General features: G+C 41.0%; 1 protein-coding gene across 1 annotated transcript in view; it reads right to left on the bottom strand.

The window, feature by feature from the left end:
* The window catches only part of LOC124779577 (Down syndrome cell adhesion molecule-like protein Dscam2), a 432,737-nt gene that overhangs the window by 117,036 nt on the left and 296,127 nt on the right, over window positions 1–19,574 (bottom strand). The window contains exons 17-18 of the mRNA XM_047253719.1: window positions 14,787–14,920; window positions 14,585–14,655 (exon numbers count right to left, since the gene is read on the bottom strand). Coding sequence (XP_047109675.1) covers window positions 14,585–14,655; window positions 14,787–14,920 — 205 coding nt within the window. The remainder of the gene's footprint in view (window positions 1–14,584; window positions 14,656–14,786; window positions 14,921–19,574) is intronic.

Here is a 19,574-nt window from a genome sequence, read left to right as displayed (position 1 = left end):
CCTATTAGCTAATAACTTTCTCTTTTGTGTGACATAAAATGAAATATAGGAAACATGAAAGCTGTAAAGACAAGAGACAAATAAGACAGGACACATTTCTTCAATCCCTATGTCCCAGAATTTTCACTCTCTAATCTTGCTTCAACTTTACACTGCATGCTTTCCTTTCTCTGAAAGAATCTATTATCTCAAAGTTCAACCAACATTTTGCTACACAAAAAATCAAAATATCATTGTCTAATATTGAAATAGCTGTTAATATGAATAGTACCAAAACTGGTGTGGTTTCTCGATTTGATTACATCTTTCATAGCTTGTCACTGTCTGCTAGATAAAACAAAATAGGCCTTTCTAATACTGCAGCAATTGTAACTCACATCAAATAAGTGAAACTGTTTGGGCACAAATGGTTATTTTTAGTAGCTCACTTACATAAATAACACGACAGAACATAATTCATGAAATACCAATATCAAACACCTATAAGGCCTGCTACAAGCAAAAAGTTTTATGTTAGGGAATAGTCTCATATTTCATTCATACGCTCCAGTTTCACAAGCATGAGATTGAAAAGTAGTAGTACAAAATACTTATATAAATTTGGAATCGTCATATTATTCCATACGATTTGTGTGATGTCCCCATTTCTTTTCCTCCCTCATTCTAACAAACAATCTTGTCATCACTAATTCTGTAACTATTCTTGCCATTGTCAAAACTTATTCTCCAGTTAACTTCAGCAACCCTGCCAGAATCACAGGTTCTGTTATCCCATGTCTATTCTCCAGTTAGGCATTATTATGTGTTTGTACGATGCATTTTCTGCACAGCTCCTAACACAAAACTTAGGGTGGCTGCTAACTGATGACTGTACAACTGGTAGTGTAGCAATCTGGCAAAAATTTTCTGTCAAAATTTCGTTTTCTTGGCTGTATCGAGAAGATAATATCTAACTTTTCTTAACTGTTATTCCTGTTAGTCATTTATTTACACTCGGGCAATCTGAATCTATGGATTCCACCAATAATTATAACAATGCTGATCATTGCTCAGCCAATCAACCACATAAACCAACAGCAATTGGCATTCTCCCACACAGGTTTATTTGGCTCAGCTTCTATTAGTCCCATCCCCTTCTGTCTGTGGGAAAGTTTTTTATTTCTAGATGCAACGAGAATTCCTCTGGCAGATACATCTTGCACATTATCCATGCATCCAAAAATCAACTTTGATTCATTCAGAAATCAACTTTGAGATATGCTCAAAAATCAACTGGGATGCAAGTCAAAGTCATATGAATAATCGATACAGCAATATGCACTGGATGATAGGCACTTTGTGAAACAAGGTTTTTCTCTTCAAGAATATAAATTTGGCATTCCTGAAATTGCACCCAGGGTAGATACCCCAATACTGCAAAAAGCATCTTCATGGCACAGGCATCTTAGAACCATCTCTGGTCCCTCTGCAAGATGCTACTATTGTGCAAGCCCTAATCCAAACATCACATCCCTGAAATCGAATCCCTTGCTCTCCAGCATCTGGAGGAGCATTCCAGACACCACCTCCATAAGTTATCCAGTCTGCTGGCATCCTACAGCTGCCTCATGGCACCACTACCCAACCCCTACCATACTCACAGTATATCTCCTCTTTCACCCCTCATAGCAGCTAAACTCTGCCTCGATGACCTTTTCAATTTGCCACATCCCCGAAAACACCCTAACAACATTCCACCAAATCCAGAGACAAAACATTCCCATAATGCCATTGTTAACCTTTCCAACAAAACCCTCAGCTCCACAGAAATTTCAGTCCTATTCAAAAGGCCTCATCTTTAGTCCTGCACCCAAATTTAAGCATGCTAGACTTGTCAAAGACCTACTCTCCTTCTCCCGACTCCTGCAATGAAAGCACTTCCCTGCCTCTGCCAGTTCATACCTCCATCCGATCGCGATCCTCCCTTACATCCTACCTATGTTTCATGAATTTCTTACCTCCAACTTAGCCTCATCATCCTTCCCTGGGTCCCTTACTCAGAACACCAACCTTTCAATAGAAGGAAGAATAGCCATACACAACCTCAAAACAAATCATGTGGTTCTTCCCAATCCAGCATGCCACTTTCCTAGATGTTGACATCCTCCTCTCTGATGACTCCATCTGCATTTCTGTCCACATTAAAGCAACCAACCACCAACTGTTCCTGCATTTTGAGAGCTGTCATCCCTTTCACACCAAAAATCCGTCCCTTGCAGCCTGGAAACCTGGGGATGGCATACTGCAGTGATATGAACTCCCATGCCCAGTATGTTGAGGGTCCCACCAAGGCCTTCAAAACAGGCACTATACCTCAGACCTAGTCTGCAAACAGATCTCCCATGCCATTTCCCCTCACACCCACAATCCTCCCACCAGTGCCAAGAATCAGCCACAAAGGAGTGTCCCCTTCATCACCCAGTAGTATCCCAGACTGAAACAGCTGAACCACTTCCTTTGTCAGGATTTTGATTACCTATCATTATGCACAGAAATGAGGGACATCCTGCCCAAGATGCTTCCCATCACTCCTAAAGTTCCATTGCCTATCCTACCTCCACAACAACCTAGTCCATCCCTATGCCACTCCCAATCCCAACCTCTTGCCATAAGGATCATATACCTGTGGAAGACCCCAGTGCATGTCCTGATCAGTCCACCCACCGAGCACTGCCTATTCCAGTCCTGTCACAAGTTTATCCAACCCCATCAGGGGCCAGACCACCTATGAAAGTAGCCATATCATTTACTAGCTCTGCTGCAAACATTGCACAACTTTTTATATTGGTATGGCTACTAACCAGCTGTCAACAAGGATTAATGGCCACCGCCAAACTGTGGCCAAGAGCAAAGTAGACCGCCTTGTGGCACAACATGCAGCTGAACATAACATGTCTGACTTCAATGTCTGTTTCATTACCACCAGATTTTCTGAACTGCACACATGGGATTTATGCTTACAACATATTCTCCACTCCTATTATTATCACGGCTCTACATACTGTCCCCACATCCTCCAGCCAACATTTTTCACTCCCTCTGTCCTATCATCTACTCTCCAGTCTTGTCTCCTGCCCTGTTTATTTGCTACCTCTGCCAATGCATCTGTTCATCTTTCCACATTCTTCTCCTTTTCTGCTCCTTTTCCCCCCCACCTCCCTGCCCCAAAACCTCCTAGTGCTGTGCCTGTTGGCATTCTAGTCCCTAAACACTCCATCAGACGGTGTTCATCTCTCTCCCCACCCATACAATACTATCCCTTCCCCTTTCCTGCCCCCTCTAGCCTGTTGCTTGCATCCCACATGATAGCTGCATTCCAGTCCGAGATGCTGGACTTGGGAGTCATGTGTACATGAGGTGTGCTTGCTTCTTTGTATGAATGGTGTGTGCTTCTCTTTTGCTGAGAAGGCTGTGGCATAAAGCCTTATGTAAGTGATGTATAACTGAAACTGTCTGAAAATCACATTTTATGTAAGTTTTCATAACAACTGTGCCATGCAAAATTATTCATGGACAAGCATATCTTATAATGAGTGCCTACCATGATGAATATACAGAATCCAGCAATTACAGACATATAAACAGCAAAAGTGATCCTTAGCCCAACTGTGGTGAAGCTGCCAGCTTTCTGGTCAGGTGGTTCACCGATCTCAGGAGCCAATTTGTCTTGGCCCACATTACCTTGGACTAATCCAAATGGCTAAGAAAGTACAAGACTTCCTAGGTTCACAGTCCTGCACAGAAAAATACACCTCTATCAAGCATGTGTTTGTCATAGTCAGAAGCCAAGTGAGCAATTTTTCTAATTGCTCCACAATGAAGAACTCTGTGACCCACACCATCGTATATGCTTCATTGTCTTCACATGCTAGCAAACAATGCAATTAATGATGATGTTCTGCAGAATATATGGCTATCACCTTTGCCTGCAGATGCACAGAAAATACTCACAGTCTGTGCTGACGACCTCAAAGGTCTTGCTCAAACTGATGACCACAGTGAACATGTAACCATACATGGGCCTTGCAACTACCATCACCAGGACTGACTGTCCTCTGGAAACAATGCAAGTACAACTAACTGAACTCTCTAAGCTAGCTGCACTCCTACAAACACAGCACTCCACAAGAGCACTGTGACAGTGAAGCTTTTTCAGCAAAGATAAGCATTTGGCCACTAGAGAAAATGTTAGCTGGTATGACAGAAAATTTGGGGCTGCAGCTTGGGAATGTTGACCACCCTGTGGCAAGGAAAACATTGCCAGAAATCAGTAGTGATTGTAGCTGAATTCAAACTGGATAGCTATTAATTGTTCATAACGGAGCACTCTACCAAGCTACAATTCCTGATCATTGTAGGTGCTGACCTCTCAGTTTACTGCTGTTCTAGTCTTCCATGGCAAAATATCAATGGCAGTCACCTGTATCCCATGAACAGATCTTCCGTCAGGACCTGCAACCACATCACCTTACATCTATAAACTTGAAATATTCAGTGTGTATTTGTACAGAGATTCATTGCTGAAGAAGTGCTGTACCTGACTGTTAGTTCTCACCATTTTACGGCATCCTGCCAGGTCTTTGCAATCGATGCCTAGTACACAGTTGTCCATTCATGGTCACCTATGCCATGCCAACAACATTGGCATCAATGTGATTGCTGATGGTTCACCGTAGAACAGTCTGCTCCACCAGTTCCCTAAGTCACCTGTCCATTGCTTGCTCCAGCACCGGTGAAACACTCAAGTCATTACACTGTCACCATACCAGGATCACCACTTCATGTACAGCATCATCATCTGTCCCTGGACACAGTCAAGATTGCAAAGCCAGAGTCTCTCTCATGTTACACAAGGGATCTATCACCCTTTAGATAATAGCTAATTGGCATCAACCTCTATAGTAAAAATAATCATAAATTCTTGATGTAGCTACATAAATGTTATAGGAAATACTGCCTTGTTTTAAGAACCCTATGTTTTGGATGATGTCAAACTATCATGAATCTACAAATATTTAACATAATGCAGCACTTCAGCAACTGCGAATTGTTAATAAAATAAGAAATTCAGCCTTCAGTTGCAAGGGTTTTTTTTTTTTTTTTTTTTTTTTTTTTTTTTTTTTTTTTTTTTCCTTAGGTATTGAACATTGAAATACATCATCAATCTAATTCAAATGTTCAAATCTGTGTGAGTTCTTAAGGGACCAAACTGCAGAGGTTATCAGTCCCTAGACTTACACAGTACTGAAACTAACTTAAACTAACCTATGCTAAGAACAACACACACACCCATGGCCAAGGGAGGACTCGACCTCAGGCGGGAGTTTAAAACTATCATGACTGTACAACCTAGAAGTACTTCATATTTAAAATCATATTGTTTTCCTCCTCCTTCATAACCAGAAAATAGTGAAGGCATTTCTTTATTGGATTCATTAAGAACACTTTTCAAAAAGTGGTGGGGGGTTGTTTGTCTTTGTAGACCATGTGACCCCAATTGCAAACATTCATCCTCCTAATCGAATTGGACTTTTTTCCTCTCAGGTCTTCCATCTAAAATTCATTCTAACATATTTTGACTACTGTGTTCAACTACAAAAGTAATGCAAGTTTCTGCCTGTCAGTAATAACTCACTTCGTTCTCAAAGTGAGAAAGTAGTACATCTCCACAATCAGTTGTCACAATGCAAAATCATAGTTTGTTCAACAACTGAAGGAAGTGCAGCTATTTATGGTTCTTGGTCATTGAACAGTGTTGAGTTAAGTTCTGAACATGCTGGCAGAGTTTCAAGGACGTAGATCATGTGGCTGTGGATTTTTTTTCTCCTTTCCTCTCTCTCTATCATCAGCAACATCAGTGCGCTTTAGGGCAGTTACAATTTGAAACACAGCCCTCACTCTAGCCAAACAAAAGGTAGGAAACATGTAGGCATAATGAAAAACTTTCCATTTATGCATACACAATGCCTTGAGAGTTTCCAGCCAGTAATGGCATACAGATTGAATTTAAGAATGGAGCTGTACAGACCAATGGAGATGTATCTGAAAACAAAAAGTATGAAAATGAGCACCAAAACTTCACTGAGGTGAAAAAGTTATTGACGCAGGCTTATTGATATACAATGCTATCCTACTGGAGGTGAGTAATAATGATCATGACTGCAAGAATAAATGTATAGTGAATATTTTAAATGTGGATAAATATACACTAATCTTCAACATATAAAGTATACAGCCAATTGGTTGCATATGTTTTTACATTAAACTTATGCAACCAGTTGGCTGTATACTTTATATACTGAAAATTTATTTACAGTTGCTGTTGTCAGCCATGTTCAAAATATGTGCACTAATGTTGATGTATACGAGAAACATTCCTGTAATGTTCGAATACTGTATTAGTAGTACGCTATTTGAGTCAGTCACATTGATTAAATATCTAGACATAATTTGGAATTATATGAAATGAAAAGAGCTCAGAAGGTCACTTGTAAGGAACGGGAACGGCTGACAACTTATCAAGAGAGAATACCAGGAAAGTGTAGCGTACCAACAGAGATGACCATGTACTGAAAACTTAAGTGAGCCATCCCTGAGTACTTGTGAAGTATTTGAGACCCCCTACCAGATAGAATCACAGTTCATTCACTTATACATCTGCCAGGTAAAATGACACAGAATTCGTTTACGAATCATTTTCCATAAATTTCATGCTGAAGGAAAGTTTTCATGGGTGAGGAACAAGTCAAGTTACACATTAATAGGCAGAAGCAGCCGTTGCAGGTTTCTTCTGTAAAAGGTACTAACAATGAATTACTAGTGCAACCCTAGGCTTCAGCAGCCATTGTCATCTTTAATAGAATAAATTCTGATAAGCAATCACTTCATGCCACCCTGCAGACCAATGTCTCAGCCACTGCTGGAAGCAGCTCCAATCATGGAACCATGCTCATCACTGAGCGAATGCTGAGTTTAGATCCCACACAGTACAATCTCATCTGACTTGCAGAATCCATGCTCCAGGAATGGCACCAACCTTCAAGTAGATTGGATGTAGGAATGGGGATGCTGGTGCCAGGTTGTCATGCTTTGATCTGATAGGTGTAGTGGTTGGACAATGACAATGTGTTCCCTGTCATTCATGATAATCCCACTAGTTAATGCACAGAAGTGATATAGGGACTGACAACCACCAATGATAGCAGTTTACATCCCAGTTTCTAGATATCTTACTGGGAAGTTCAGTCAGTAAGAATGTGCTTTGGAAGTGCTACATGTACTCAAATGGAAATCCTCTGGGTGAAGGATACATTTGTTTCCCAAAACACTTTGGAGAAATGTTAATAAAAGCCACCACCGCTGAATTTCAGGTATGTGTTTACTATGTCACAACCTGTTCCATTTCAAATGAACATTTCAGTTGCCCACAATTCGACAACGCAAAGATTAGGCTAAAAGCCACTGATATACAAATAATAACAATATGAAAAGGATAGATTGCTACACACTACACAGAAAAGATACTGAGTTGCAGACAGGTACAATGAAAAGACATTTAAGCCCTCGGACAAAAAAGTTCCTCTTCCAAAAGAGAAAATGTACACACACACACACACACACACACACACACACACACACACACACACACCGTATTTACTTGAACCTAAGCCGCACTCGAATCTAAGACGCACCTGAAAAATGAGACTCGAAATCAAGGAAAAAAAAATTCCCGAATCTAAGCCGCACCTGAAATTTGAGGCTCGAAATTCAAGGGGAGAGAAAAGTTTTAGGCCGCACTTACAAATCGAAACAAAGTTGGTCCATTGTAATATGAGACACAATTTAGGTCGAATGAATGATGATACAGCTACAGTAGCTTGGTTCGAGTCGTAAGCTTAGCAGTTAAACTTTACCAGGTAGTCATTGCTATGCGTCAGGCGGTCCATCCGTATTTATACGGGTACCATTTCTTTTTCACGCGCTTCGACTGGTTTGAATTGATTGCTTATTTTTCTTTGATCTGATAAGTCCCGTTCTCTTTGTTATAGGTGTTTACATCACTCTAAGCTGAAAATGCATTACTGTACTGTGTCATGCATTGTTTGTTGCATTCTGATAATGAGTGTTTACGGCCTGTCGCCAGTCGCCGCATGGCTTGCTTTTGTGCGCGCTGCCGCCGCTTATAATTAAAAAGAAAGAGAGGAATCGTCTCATTAGCAAAACAATGGCAAGAGACTGCTATTTCTTGTTACTTACACTGCTCCTTTCTTTGATAATGATCAACAAGAACCAAATAATAGACTGTGTATGATAGAAGATGTTCTGAATGACAGTTTAGTGAGAATTTTTCTCCGTTTGAAAATCTTTGCAGATGCCTCTTTAGTACATTACATTCTGCACAGAAATTAGAGTCATCTTAGATTCAAAAATCTAGTCAATTGCCGTGCTTCATTTCTGACTGTATCACTAGTAGGCACAATAATAATACGAATATAAACATGACACGATATGTATATTCTTCCGCGTTTGTCGTTGTCTCACTCTAGTTTTGTAGTTTACTAGGCAGACAGGATTTAAATGAGATAGCAGCAAACATGAAAGAATACATGGCAAAATATTTATATTCGTATTCTTATGGTGAAGAAAATACTGCATGTGATTCACAATTCATAAAATTTCCTACTAGCAACCACCTCTTCTGACAGCTAGGAAAAAATTCAGAACGTAGAGTTGGCCATATTGACAAACATCCCAAACAGTTTTGCCAGTCGGATTTTCGTAGTACATTGAAATGCTGCTACATTCGAAGATGAACAATACGGAATTTGTATTTACTTCGTTGGGTAATGTATGAAAATGCAGAGGTCGAAACTTAGAGTGGAGAAAAAAGCTCGTCTTCCACGCTTTTTTTTTTTTTAATTTATTTACTGACACAGAGGATTTGGCGCCAGTATTTATCTTTGTGCCTGATCCCTCATTTCGCTAGCTTTAGACGCCTGTCTGAAAGCATGCCTGTATTCGATGGCAGAAGTTACTTGTGGCGGCATCTACCAACATTTTTCAGAACTTCCGCTTACTTTGCACTCGATTCTAAGCTGCAGGCGGTTTTTTGGATTACAAAAACCGGAAAAAAAGTGCAGCTTAGATTCAAGTAAATACGGTATTCTCGCAAGCACAACTCACCCCACATGGTCACTGTCTCCATGCACTGGAGCCTGATTGGGACTGCGACTGCATCTGATATGACCAGCAGTTTGATGGAGTGGGAGGTGGGGATAAGGAGGCAGCATGGGGTAGGCAGGATGAGAGCTGGCAGGGTAGGTGTGGGGGAGATACTGCACTGCCTCTGAGAGTGTGCATGGATGTGGTGGTGACACGATGGGGTGCTAGGCACAGAGTTGGGAGCTCTTGTTGGGGGGGGGGGGGGGAGGGGGGGGGGGAAGGGACAGAAAAAGACTAGTACTTGTGTTGTGGGAATGGAAGATGAAAGGCATGTGGCTGCTGGAGAGAGAACATGAAAAGTGACAGGTAGGTGGAGAAAAGGGGCTAGTGAAGGTTGAGCCAGGGTGTTATGGAAACAAAGGTTATGCTGTAGGAAAAGTTCCCACCTGTACAATTCAGTAATGTTGGTATTGTCAGAAAAGATGGTATTGTAGGAAGGGTCCAGATGGCACAAGCTGTGAAGCAATCATTGAGATGAAGCACATAGTATTGGGCAGCATGTTCAGCAACTGGATGGCCACAGTTTGGCAGTGGTCATTCATGAAGACAGACAGCTTGTTATTTGTCATGCACCACAGTGGTTCCAGCTTAGTATGCAGTCACATGGCTGCTTTCACAAATACCTTTCACAAGGGAAGAGGTGCATGTGACAGAACTGGAATAGGTACTAGTGGGAAGACACCCGAGATAGATCTTGCATCTAAGTCTGCTGCAGGGATGTGAGCCATGAGTCATGGGGCTCGGAGCAGAGGTGGAGTAGGGACGGACAAGGATATTGAATAGCTTTTCTGCGCAGTGGAATGCCACTGTAGGTGGGGTGAGGAGGATAGTGGGGAGAATATTCATTTCAGGCCACAAAGAGAGGTAATCAAAATCCTGGCGGAGAATTTGATTCTGTTTCTCCAGTCCTGGGTGGTATTGAGTCATGGGAGGAGTGCTCCTTTGAGTCAGACAGTGGATATGTCGGAGGTGGTGGTGACTGGAGAAACAAGGCATGGGGGATCTGTTTCTGAACATGGTCAGGAGGATAATTTTGCTCTGTGAAGATCTCAGTGGGACCCTTTGTATATTTGGAGAGGAGCTGCTTGTCACTACAGATGTGATGACTTCTGGTGTCTAGTCTGTACAGAAGGCTTCTTTGGTATGGAATGGGTGGCAGCCATTGGAAGTGTAAGTATCGTTGGTGATTGGTAATTTGATGTGGATGGAGGTACTGATGTAGATACCCTGGAGGTGGAGCTCAACATCAAGGAAAGTGGCTTATTGGGTTAAGGAGGACCAGGTGAAGTGAATAGGGAGGGAGGTATTCAGGTTAAGGAGGAATGTAGATAGGGTGCCCTCACCCACAGTCCAGAACATGATGTACCCCCTCTGGCCTTTACATTCACTAGTCCCTGTCTTCCACCTATCTATCCTCTTCCCTGCTCCCACTCCAGCACTACACATGCTTTCTATCCCATCAATGCACCTACAACCTCTTCTCTCCTCTTCTTGTCTTGTCTTCCCTCTCCCTTCACCCCCCCCCCCCCCCTCCACAACAACTACAGCCTAGGATTCTGCATCTAGCAGCTCATCCTATCCCCACCTCATCCCAGTGTGCTTCCACAGGCAGCACATCATCTTGTCCCATCTATACCCTGTTATTGCTCACCCTCCCTGCCCCAACCCACCTCCTTACTCCCACCACTCACCCCAGCAGATTGCCATTCATATCAGATGCAATTGCAATCCACAGATGGGCCCCAGCACCCAAAGGCAGTGGCCATGTGTGTGAGTTGTGCTTGCGTGAATGTGTGTGTGCTTTCTGTTTCAGATGAAGGACATTTTTGTCCAAGGGTTTAAATGGTTAGCAGTCTTATCATTGTGCCTGTCTGTGACCCAATGCCACCTCTATGTGATGAGTAGCAGTCTATCCTTCATGTATTGTTGTTATTCCTCCCTGGACTTCCTATTGTTTAATATTCATATAATGTATGATATCTAATTCACGATGAAAGTTCACCAACATTTTTTGTAAGTAATTCACTTAGTCATATATAATGTTAAAAGGCACACTGAAAGCACACTGTACAAGAAAATAAAATGCTTCACCAACCACCTGACATAAGCATAGCCAACAGTGTATGCAGGGAAAAATAGCATGCTGTGCTATACTGGACTGTCCAGGTAGGGCAGCTCAATGAAAGAACTAAACATGTGAACATTCTGCTTGGCAACTATTAACTGTGATATATTGAATGAAAGGTATTGTAATTTTTTCAAACAAAGGACATTACCTTAAGTATGAGAATGTAACTTAATAAATATATACAGGGTGATACAAAAAGGTATGGCCAAACTTTCAGGAAACATTTCTCACACACAAAGAAAGAAAATATGTTATGTGGACATGTGTCCGGAAACACTTACTTTCCATGTTAGAGCTCATTTTATTATTTCTCTTCAAATCACATTAATCATGGAATGGAAACACACAGCAACAGAACGTACCAGCATGACTTCAAACACTTTGTTACAGGAAATGTTCAAAATGTCCTCCGTTAGCGAGGATACATGCATCCACCCTCCGTCGCATGGAATCCCTGATGCGCTGATGCAGCCCTGGAGAATGGCGTATTGTATCACAGCCGTCCACAATACGAGCTTGAAGAGTCTCTATATTTGGTACTGGGCTTGCGTAGACAAGAGCTTTCAAATGCCCCCATAAATGAAAGTCAAGAGGGTTGAGGTCAGGAGGGCGTGAAGGCCATGGAATTGGTCTGCCTCTACCAATCCATCGGTCACCGAATCTGTTGTTGAGAAGCATACGAACACTTTGACTGAAATGTGCAGGAGCTCCATCGTGCATGAATCACATGTTATGTCGTACTTGTAAAGGCAGCACAGGTAGAGTATACCGTATGAAATCATGATAACGTGCTCCATTGAGCGTAGGTGGAAGAACATGGGGCCCAATCAAGACATCACCAACAAGCCTGCCCAAACGTTCACAGAAAATCTGTGTTGAGGGGTGATTGCACAATTGCGTGCGGATTCTCTTCAGCCCACACATGTTGATTGTGAAAATTTACAATTTGATCACGCTTGAATGAAGCCTCATCTGTAAAGAGAACATTTGCACTGAAATGAGGATTGACACATTGTTGGATGAACCATTCGCAGAAGTGTACCCGTGGAGGCCAATTAGCTGCTGATAGTGCCTGCACACGCTGTACATGGTACGGAAACAACTGGTTCTCCCGTAGCACTCTCCATACCGTGACGTGGTCAACGTTACCTTGTACAGCAGCAACTTCTCTGACGCTGACATTAGGGTTATCGTCAACTGCACGAAGAATTGCCTCATCCATTGCAGGTGTCCTCGTCATTCTAGGTCTTCCCCAGTCGCGAGTCATAGGCTGGAATGTTCCATGCTCCCTAAGACGCCGATCAATTGCTTCGAACGTCTTTCTGTCAGGACACCTTCGTTCTGCAAATCTGCCTCGATACTAACGTACCGCACCACGGCTATTGCCCCATGCTAATCCATACATCAAATGGGCATCTGCCAACTCCGCATTCTTAAACATTGCACTGACTGCAAAACCACGTTCGTGATGAACACTAACCTGTTGGTGCTACGTACTGATGTGCTTGATGCTAGTACTGTAGAGCAATGATCGCATGTCAACACAAGCACCGAAGTCAACATTACCTTCCTTCAATTGGGCCAACTGGCGGTGAATCGAGGAAGTACAGTAGATACTGACGAAACTAAAATGAGCTCTAACATGGAAATTAAGCGTTTCCGGTCACATGTCCACATAACATCTTTTCTTTATTTGTGTGTGAGGAATGTTTCCTGAAAGTTTGGCCGTGCCTTTTTGTAACACCCTGTATAGATATATGCACAGTTTAAAAGTAAAATGCAGAATTGCTTAACAGACCATTTATGCCACGAATGCATAAGTGAATTTTTTTAGATGAAGAAATTACAAAGATGAACGTCATGTAAAAGATACGGCTCATTTTTTCTATCACTTTGCAAAAACTGCATGCAAACAATTTTGTTTATAGTTAATATTCCCAACTGCTTAAATAGTTTCCTACAACATGTATGTTCATGAACCCCACATATAAATCCATTTACTTTCTTTTGTGCAAATCAAAACTATCTTGAAAGATGTCAGTAAAGGAAAATAATCCAAAATATGGTAAACTGAACATTAATTTTAATTACTGATTTCTATATTTTGGCAATTAATCTTATGGCAAAAGTAGTTTAACCTAAATATTTTAATAGGTCTACTATATGGTTTTTACAGTTTAAGTTTTCATTAATATGCACATCTAAGAACTTAGAACTTTGTACATCATGTATTATTTCTTGTTGGTATACTAGGTTAGTAAGAAGTGAGGTACTTTTGTCAGTATGGAGATGTTACCAGAAAGTTTAATCAGTATGAGAGTAATGATGGAACTGTTCCATGTACTTAAATGGGTATCCTCTTGGGGAAAGAGGTGATCTTTTTCCAAACTATCAAGAATGGTTAGATAACCAGCATTCATGAATAACATCTGAAATGTTCTACATCCTCCGATGTAAATCTTACGTAAAGACTTTGTGGCCAAGTGAAGCAGGGAGGGAATGGCTTGCAAAGGCACAAAGTATCCTTCACCATCCAGAGTACAGTGGCTGGCAGAGCTCATTTCTAGAGGTACGAGATATGGACGAATGACACGAGAAAACCACGTGGAAGAATATGTTTGCTTTTTCTATCAGCATTTTTAATATATCCTTGAGAAGACACGCGTCATAACCCACCCACAGTGGACGTACATCAGGCCATTATCTCTTTTATGGCCATGTGTTTCCTTATATCCCTAGTTAGAACAACACTGTTTTAATGCACCTACCTATTCTGAAATACACAAAACATTTAACTATGAAGATGGAAAGTGAGGTACTTAAAAAAATCATAGATTTTACTATGAAAGGAATTTTCACATTAGTAATTCATTCTGCGGAGTGAACCTAATTTGACACTGAATGCTATTGCACTGTAAAATTATGTTATTATTGCAAGAGTTTGCTTTAAACTCTTCTTTTGCAATATTTTTGCAGTGAATAACAGAACGTGACAAAAGGCTTACATAGTAATTTTCCTGATGCTCTGCAAATGCAAACTCAGAACAGCATGAAAGTGTTTCACATGTAATGTTATCTTTGATTTGTGTTAAAAATTCTTAAGTTATGCAGACACTATGTCCTTCTCATGATGAAGTCAATCATACTTGTCGCAAAGGAAAATTTTAGCTTTTATTACAAAAAAGGAATACATACCTTCCACGTTAAGAGTAGCTCATCAGGATCAACATTTTCAGCATTAACTTCTTGAGGGGCGCCCGATGGAGCTGTTGTTATTGAGTTATGTTATTACAAATTTGATTCATTATGACAGACATAAAACATATGTGAGACATTTCACTAACAGTTAAAATAAAACATTTTGTCTAGGTGACATCTATTACTGCTAAGACACTACCTTCTTCTTGTGTTTTCACAGTAAGGGGATCCGTGAAGATGCTAGCCTCAATAGCATTAACGGCAAGCATTCTTATGTGGTAGCTGGTTGCAGGGTGTAGGTCTCTTATTACAGCACTGCTCACTGACTCTGCCCTGAAAAATCAGAAATGATGATGTCTGCTGTAGGTTGATTCCTGTGAGTGACTATTTACAGCCTTTTTAATAGCAGGAAAAGATAAAAAAAAGACAAAAGTACTGTATAAAATCTTTTGTTCATTAATTTTATCTAAAGCCATGAAATGATGTTTTATTCAAAGTGCTTCAAACAATAATGTCCACAGCAGACGACTGTGTCTTTGTTAGTAGAACATCTGTGCATTTCAAATGCTTCCTTCTTTCTTTTAATTTTTGGTCATAATCAAGGAGCCAAGCAATCAAATGGCTAAGAGGCTCACGTTAATGTAATGTGCTGCTCCATTTGGACGTTTATTACGAAACAAAGGACCAACACAGCTGACACTCTTCTCATGTCCAATATATTACACAGATTCTCAGGTAATACCAGCCTGTCCAACAATGGTTGGACGTTCAAGAGCCTATACGACAACATTAAATCTTCTGCCTTGGTAAAGATTTTGATTTCCTCCATTATCAGAAACAATTTGCTGCTTTGTCTTTCATCTTCCAGATCTGTGCAACTGCATTAAAACAACTGTTTCACCTTTTTCTGTCTCATATCTGACATATCCCCCCGCTGCACATACAACCACTGTACAGAGAGTCTCAAACCTTTTGGGTCAAATTGAAACAGGTGATACTGGGCCCACAATCGATTATATTGAGATAGGGAACCAATGGTCAGAAACGCATATTTATTATGTTATAGATATACACAGTGCACACCACATAACAACAACATACCTCATAGTAATTGTTTAACATGCAACCATCTGACTCAATGAGGCATGGCAACGGAGCATGAAGTTCTGCTGCACTCTCTCAAAGATCCCTTGTGCCTGTTGTACCAGAAGACACGTGGCTTAGACCCTGGCAACCAGGTCTTTATCAATTACTTTGGGTGTTTCAGACAACAATGTCCTCACATAATGCCAGATGAAAATGTCCAGAGGTGTGAAATTTGGCAATCGCACTGACCATGTAACTGAACATTCCCTTCCAATCCAATAGTGAAGGTACAAGTTGTTCAGAAACTTGCGGGTATCCTTTCATAGACAACATGGGGCGCATTCTCCAAGAACTTCTAACAGTTTCTGATGACACCGGGGTGCAAGACACACATCTCTCGCAGTTGACTTATGTAATGTGTGCAGCCAATTTTCTTCTCGGGTCAGATGTCTGCGTCAATCTTCACAAACTTTTCTTCTCCGAAGACTATAGCTGGTTAAGGGAATTTCAAAATAGACTTATTTTCTACTCTTGAAATGATTCTGTACTCTCAGGATACTTTTTGTTCAACTCTGTTGTATTTTCATCTCCACAATAAAACAGCTTCACAAGTTTCAAATAATCGTTCAACTGTCGCAAGTCAGCCCCATCTTGGACCATTAGATACTAACAGGTACAACTACAATATGTCTGGTTTAATAACCACTATAAAACCAGTTCTTGTTTCCAGCAAGTCCAACACCAGAAAAACATGTAAATGACTTTAGTTCAATACATAATTCATTTGTTCCTTGTACTGCACATACAGCTTCTGTGGAGCGAGCGGCAAATACTTGTCCACGCCAATCGACAGTCACTATTGCAGTATTCTCCCGATACACGTCCATCCTGGACAAACAGAAACCGGAGGTGAGGTAGACACATCTCCACTCTCTCACCCTCGTACTTTCAATATCGGGTGTTCGAGACTGTGGAAAGCTGAGTGTCTTTGGAACTTATACCGAAATTCTCAAGGCACTACAAACTGTGGCAGCACATCTGGCAGAACACCATATAACATGAGCCAGTTAAACAGAGAGGCAGCAAATAATGTCATGTTAGGTGATCTTTGACAATGCGCAAGCATACGTTGATGGACAATTGTTGCTGGTGGCCACCCAATTCAGATGGCATGGGGATTGTCCTTACTCCAGACATGGCTGTTGCAGTTGTTGAAAACACCATCACAGGTGGCTTGAGGCCTCATACATGAACAATACAAACTGTAAGAAGTTTGGCACTACAGCACTGCTGTGGATTAGCCACTGAAGGTCGTCACATGACCATGTGGTATGAACCAAGTTGAGTATAGCATGTCTGTTTGGTGGTCACAGATGTATACTGTCTATCACCTGCTGCTTCTTCAAGTGAACAACAGGCACCCGGGGTCACTGCTAGAATGCATAAAAACTGCATGCATCATTGCAAAACATGCACTGAGATGGGCAGTCACCACTCTGAACAGTTACTATGAGCCACATTGTTGTCATGCGGTGTACGCTGTGTACATCCACAATACAATAAAAATGCATTTCTGACCCTTGGTTCCCTGTCTCAATATAATCAGCTGTGGATCCATTATCACCTGTTTCAGTTTGACCCAAAAGGTTTGATACACGATTTATACATAAAGTACTGAGGACACTGAATGTGCAATTTTTTATGTAAAGGGATAGATCTGGAATAAATTTCAGCTAGTAAAAGGTAATACACTGTTCAAAAACTGCAAGAGGAGGAGGTATACTTAAAAACGGCTTGGAGACATGATAAGATGCCAGCTAGATTAGATTATGGCAGAAAAGAGATTCCAAAATCGGGTAGTGGACTGTATGGCAGGCCAGCTGCAAATATGTACTCAGATCATTATTTAATAATGATGAAGAGTAGGTTAGAGTTTAAAAAAACCACACAGAAGAATCAATGTTGAAAGATGTGGAATTCTGAACTACTGAAGAGTGATGTGTGAGTTTGAAATTCTCCAAGTGCATAGATACTGTGGTGATGTATACCACAGCAGGCATTTCAGTTGAACAGGAATATACATACAAAAAAAGGGCAATCACAGATGTTGGACAGTCAAATATTGGTACAAGGAAGGTAACTGTGAATAAATCTTGGGTAACAGAGGAATTATCTCAATTGATCAGCAATAAAAGAAAGTACAAAATTGCTCAAGAAAAGATAAAATAAGCAAAATAAGTGTTTTAGGAATGAAACAAATATTAAGTGCTGGGACACTTAAGTGGAATGGTTGCACAAAAAATGATAATAAATCAAACAGAAATGTTCATCAGAAGAATGTATTCAGCATACAGAAATGTCAAGGCAACATGCTGTGAAATTAAAAGCAAAGACAATAACACCAAGATGGCAAGAGGAATATCACTGTTAAACATAGAGGAAAGACCAGATAGGTGGAATGAATACACTGAAGTCCTCTACATGGCGGAGGACCTGTCTTACAATGAGATAGAAGAAGAACTGGGAGTTAACATGGAAGATGTGGGTGATCCAGTACTAGAGTCAGAGTTTTTATGGAGCTTAAGAGGACTTGTGATCAAGTAAGGTGCAAGGTAATTTCTGAAATCACTTGGGGAAATGACTGCCAAAATATAATTCAGTTGGTGTGTAGAATTTACAAGACTGGAAGCATGCCATCATCTACACAGTCCCAAAGATGGCAAGGGCATGTAAGTACAAAAACCATCGTACTGTCAGCTTAACAGGAGGAGGAAGAGATTAGCGTTTAACGTCCCGTCGACAACGAGGTCATTAGAGACGGAGCGCAAGCTCGGGTGAGGGAAGGATGGGGAAGGAAATCGGCCGTGCCCTTTCAAAGGAACCATCCCGGCATTTGCCTGAAGCGATTTAGGGAAATCACGGAGAACCTAAATCAGGATGGCCGGAGACGGGATTGAACCGTCGTCCTCCCGAATGCAAGTCCAGTGTGCTAACCACTGCGCCACCTTGCTCGGTAGTCAGCTTAACAGCACAAGCATCAAAGTTGCTGACATGGATAATATATAGAAGAATGGAAAAGAAGATCAAGTATCTGTAAAATGATCAGTGGTTTGGCTTAAGGTAAGATACATGCAGCAGAAGCAGTTGTAACGTGCTTGATAATGAAAGCAAGACTTAAGAAAAACCAAGACACATTCTTAGGATTTGTAGACCTAGAAAAAGCATTCTTTAATGTAAAATGCAGCAATGTGTTCAAAATTCTCTGATAAATAGGTTTAAGCTATAAGGAAATACAAGTAGTGTGCAATATGTACAAAAAGGAAGAGGGAAAAATAAGGATGGAAGACCAAGAGTTGACAGATCAGATTAAAAAGGGTGTGAGACAGAGATGCAGTCTTTCACCTCATCTGTTCAATCTACACATTCAGGAAACAATGGTGGAAATAAAATAAATGCTCTGCTGTGGGATTAAAATTCAGTTAAGTGAAGAAGTATTACAAGGCCTGTTGAATGAAATGAACAGTCTAATGACTGCAGGATATGTGCTGAGGATAAACGGAAGAAAGACAAAAGTAATGTGGAGTAGCAGAAGTGAGATTAGTGATCAACTTACCATCAAAGTTGAGGACCACAAAGAAGATGAAGGAATTCCACTACAGGAGGACATGAAGAGCAGACAAGAAGAGGCAAAGAGGACAGTCCTGGGTCATAAACATCTACCAAAACTAGACCTTAATTTGAGGAAGAAATACCTGAGTTTGTAAATTTGGAGCTCAGTAATGCATGGAAGTAAATCATGGACTGCAGGAAAATTGGGGGGGGGGAAAAAAAAAACAGAATTGAAGCACTTAGATGTGGTGCTATTGTTGGTGACCCACAACAGCAGCAATCTTGCTTCTTT

Source organism: Schistocerca piceifrons, chromosome 1, assembly GCF_021461385.2.
Source record: "Schistocerca piceifrons isolate TAMUIC-IGC-003096 chromosome 1, iqSchPice1.1, whole genome shotgun sequence".
Taxonomy (NCBI): Eukaryota; Metazoa; Arthropoda; class Insecta; order Orthoptera; family Acrididae; genus Schistocerca; species Schistocerca piceifrons.
The sequence above is the reverse complement of the archived record's forward strand: the minus strand, read 5'-3'. Positions and strand labels throughout refer to the sequence as shown.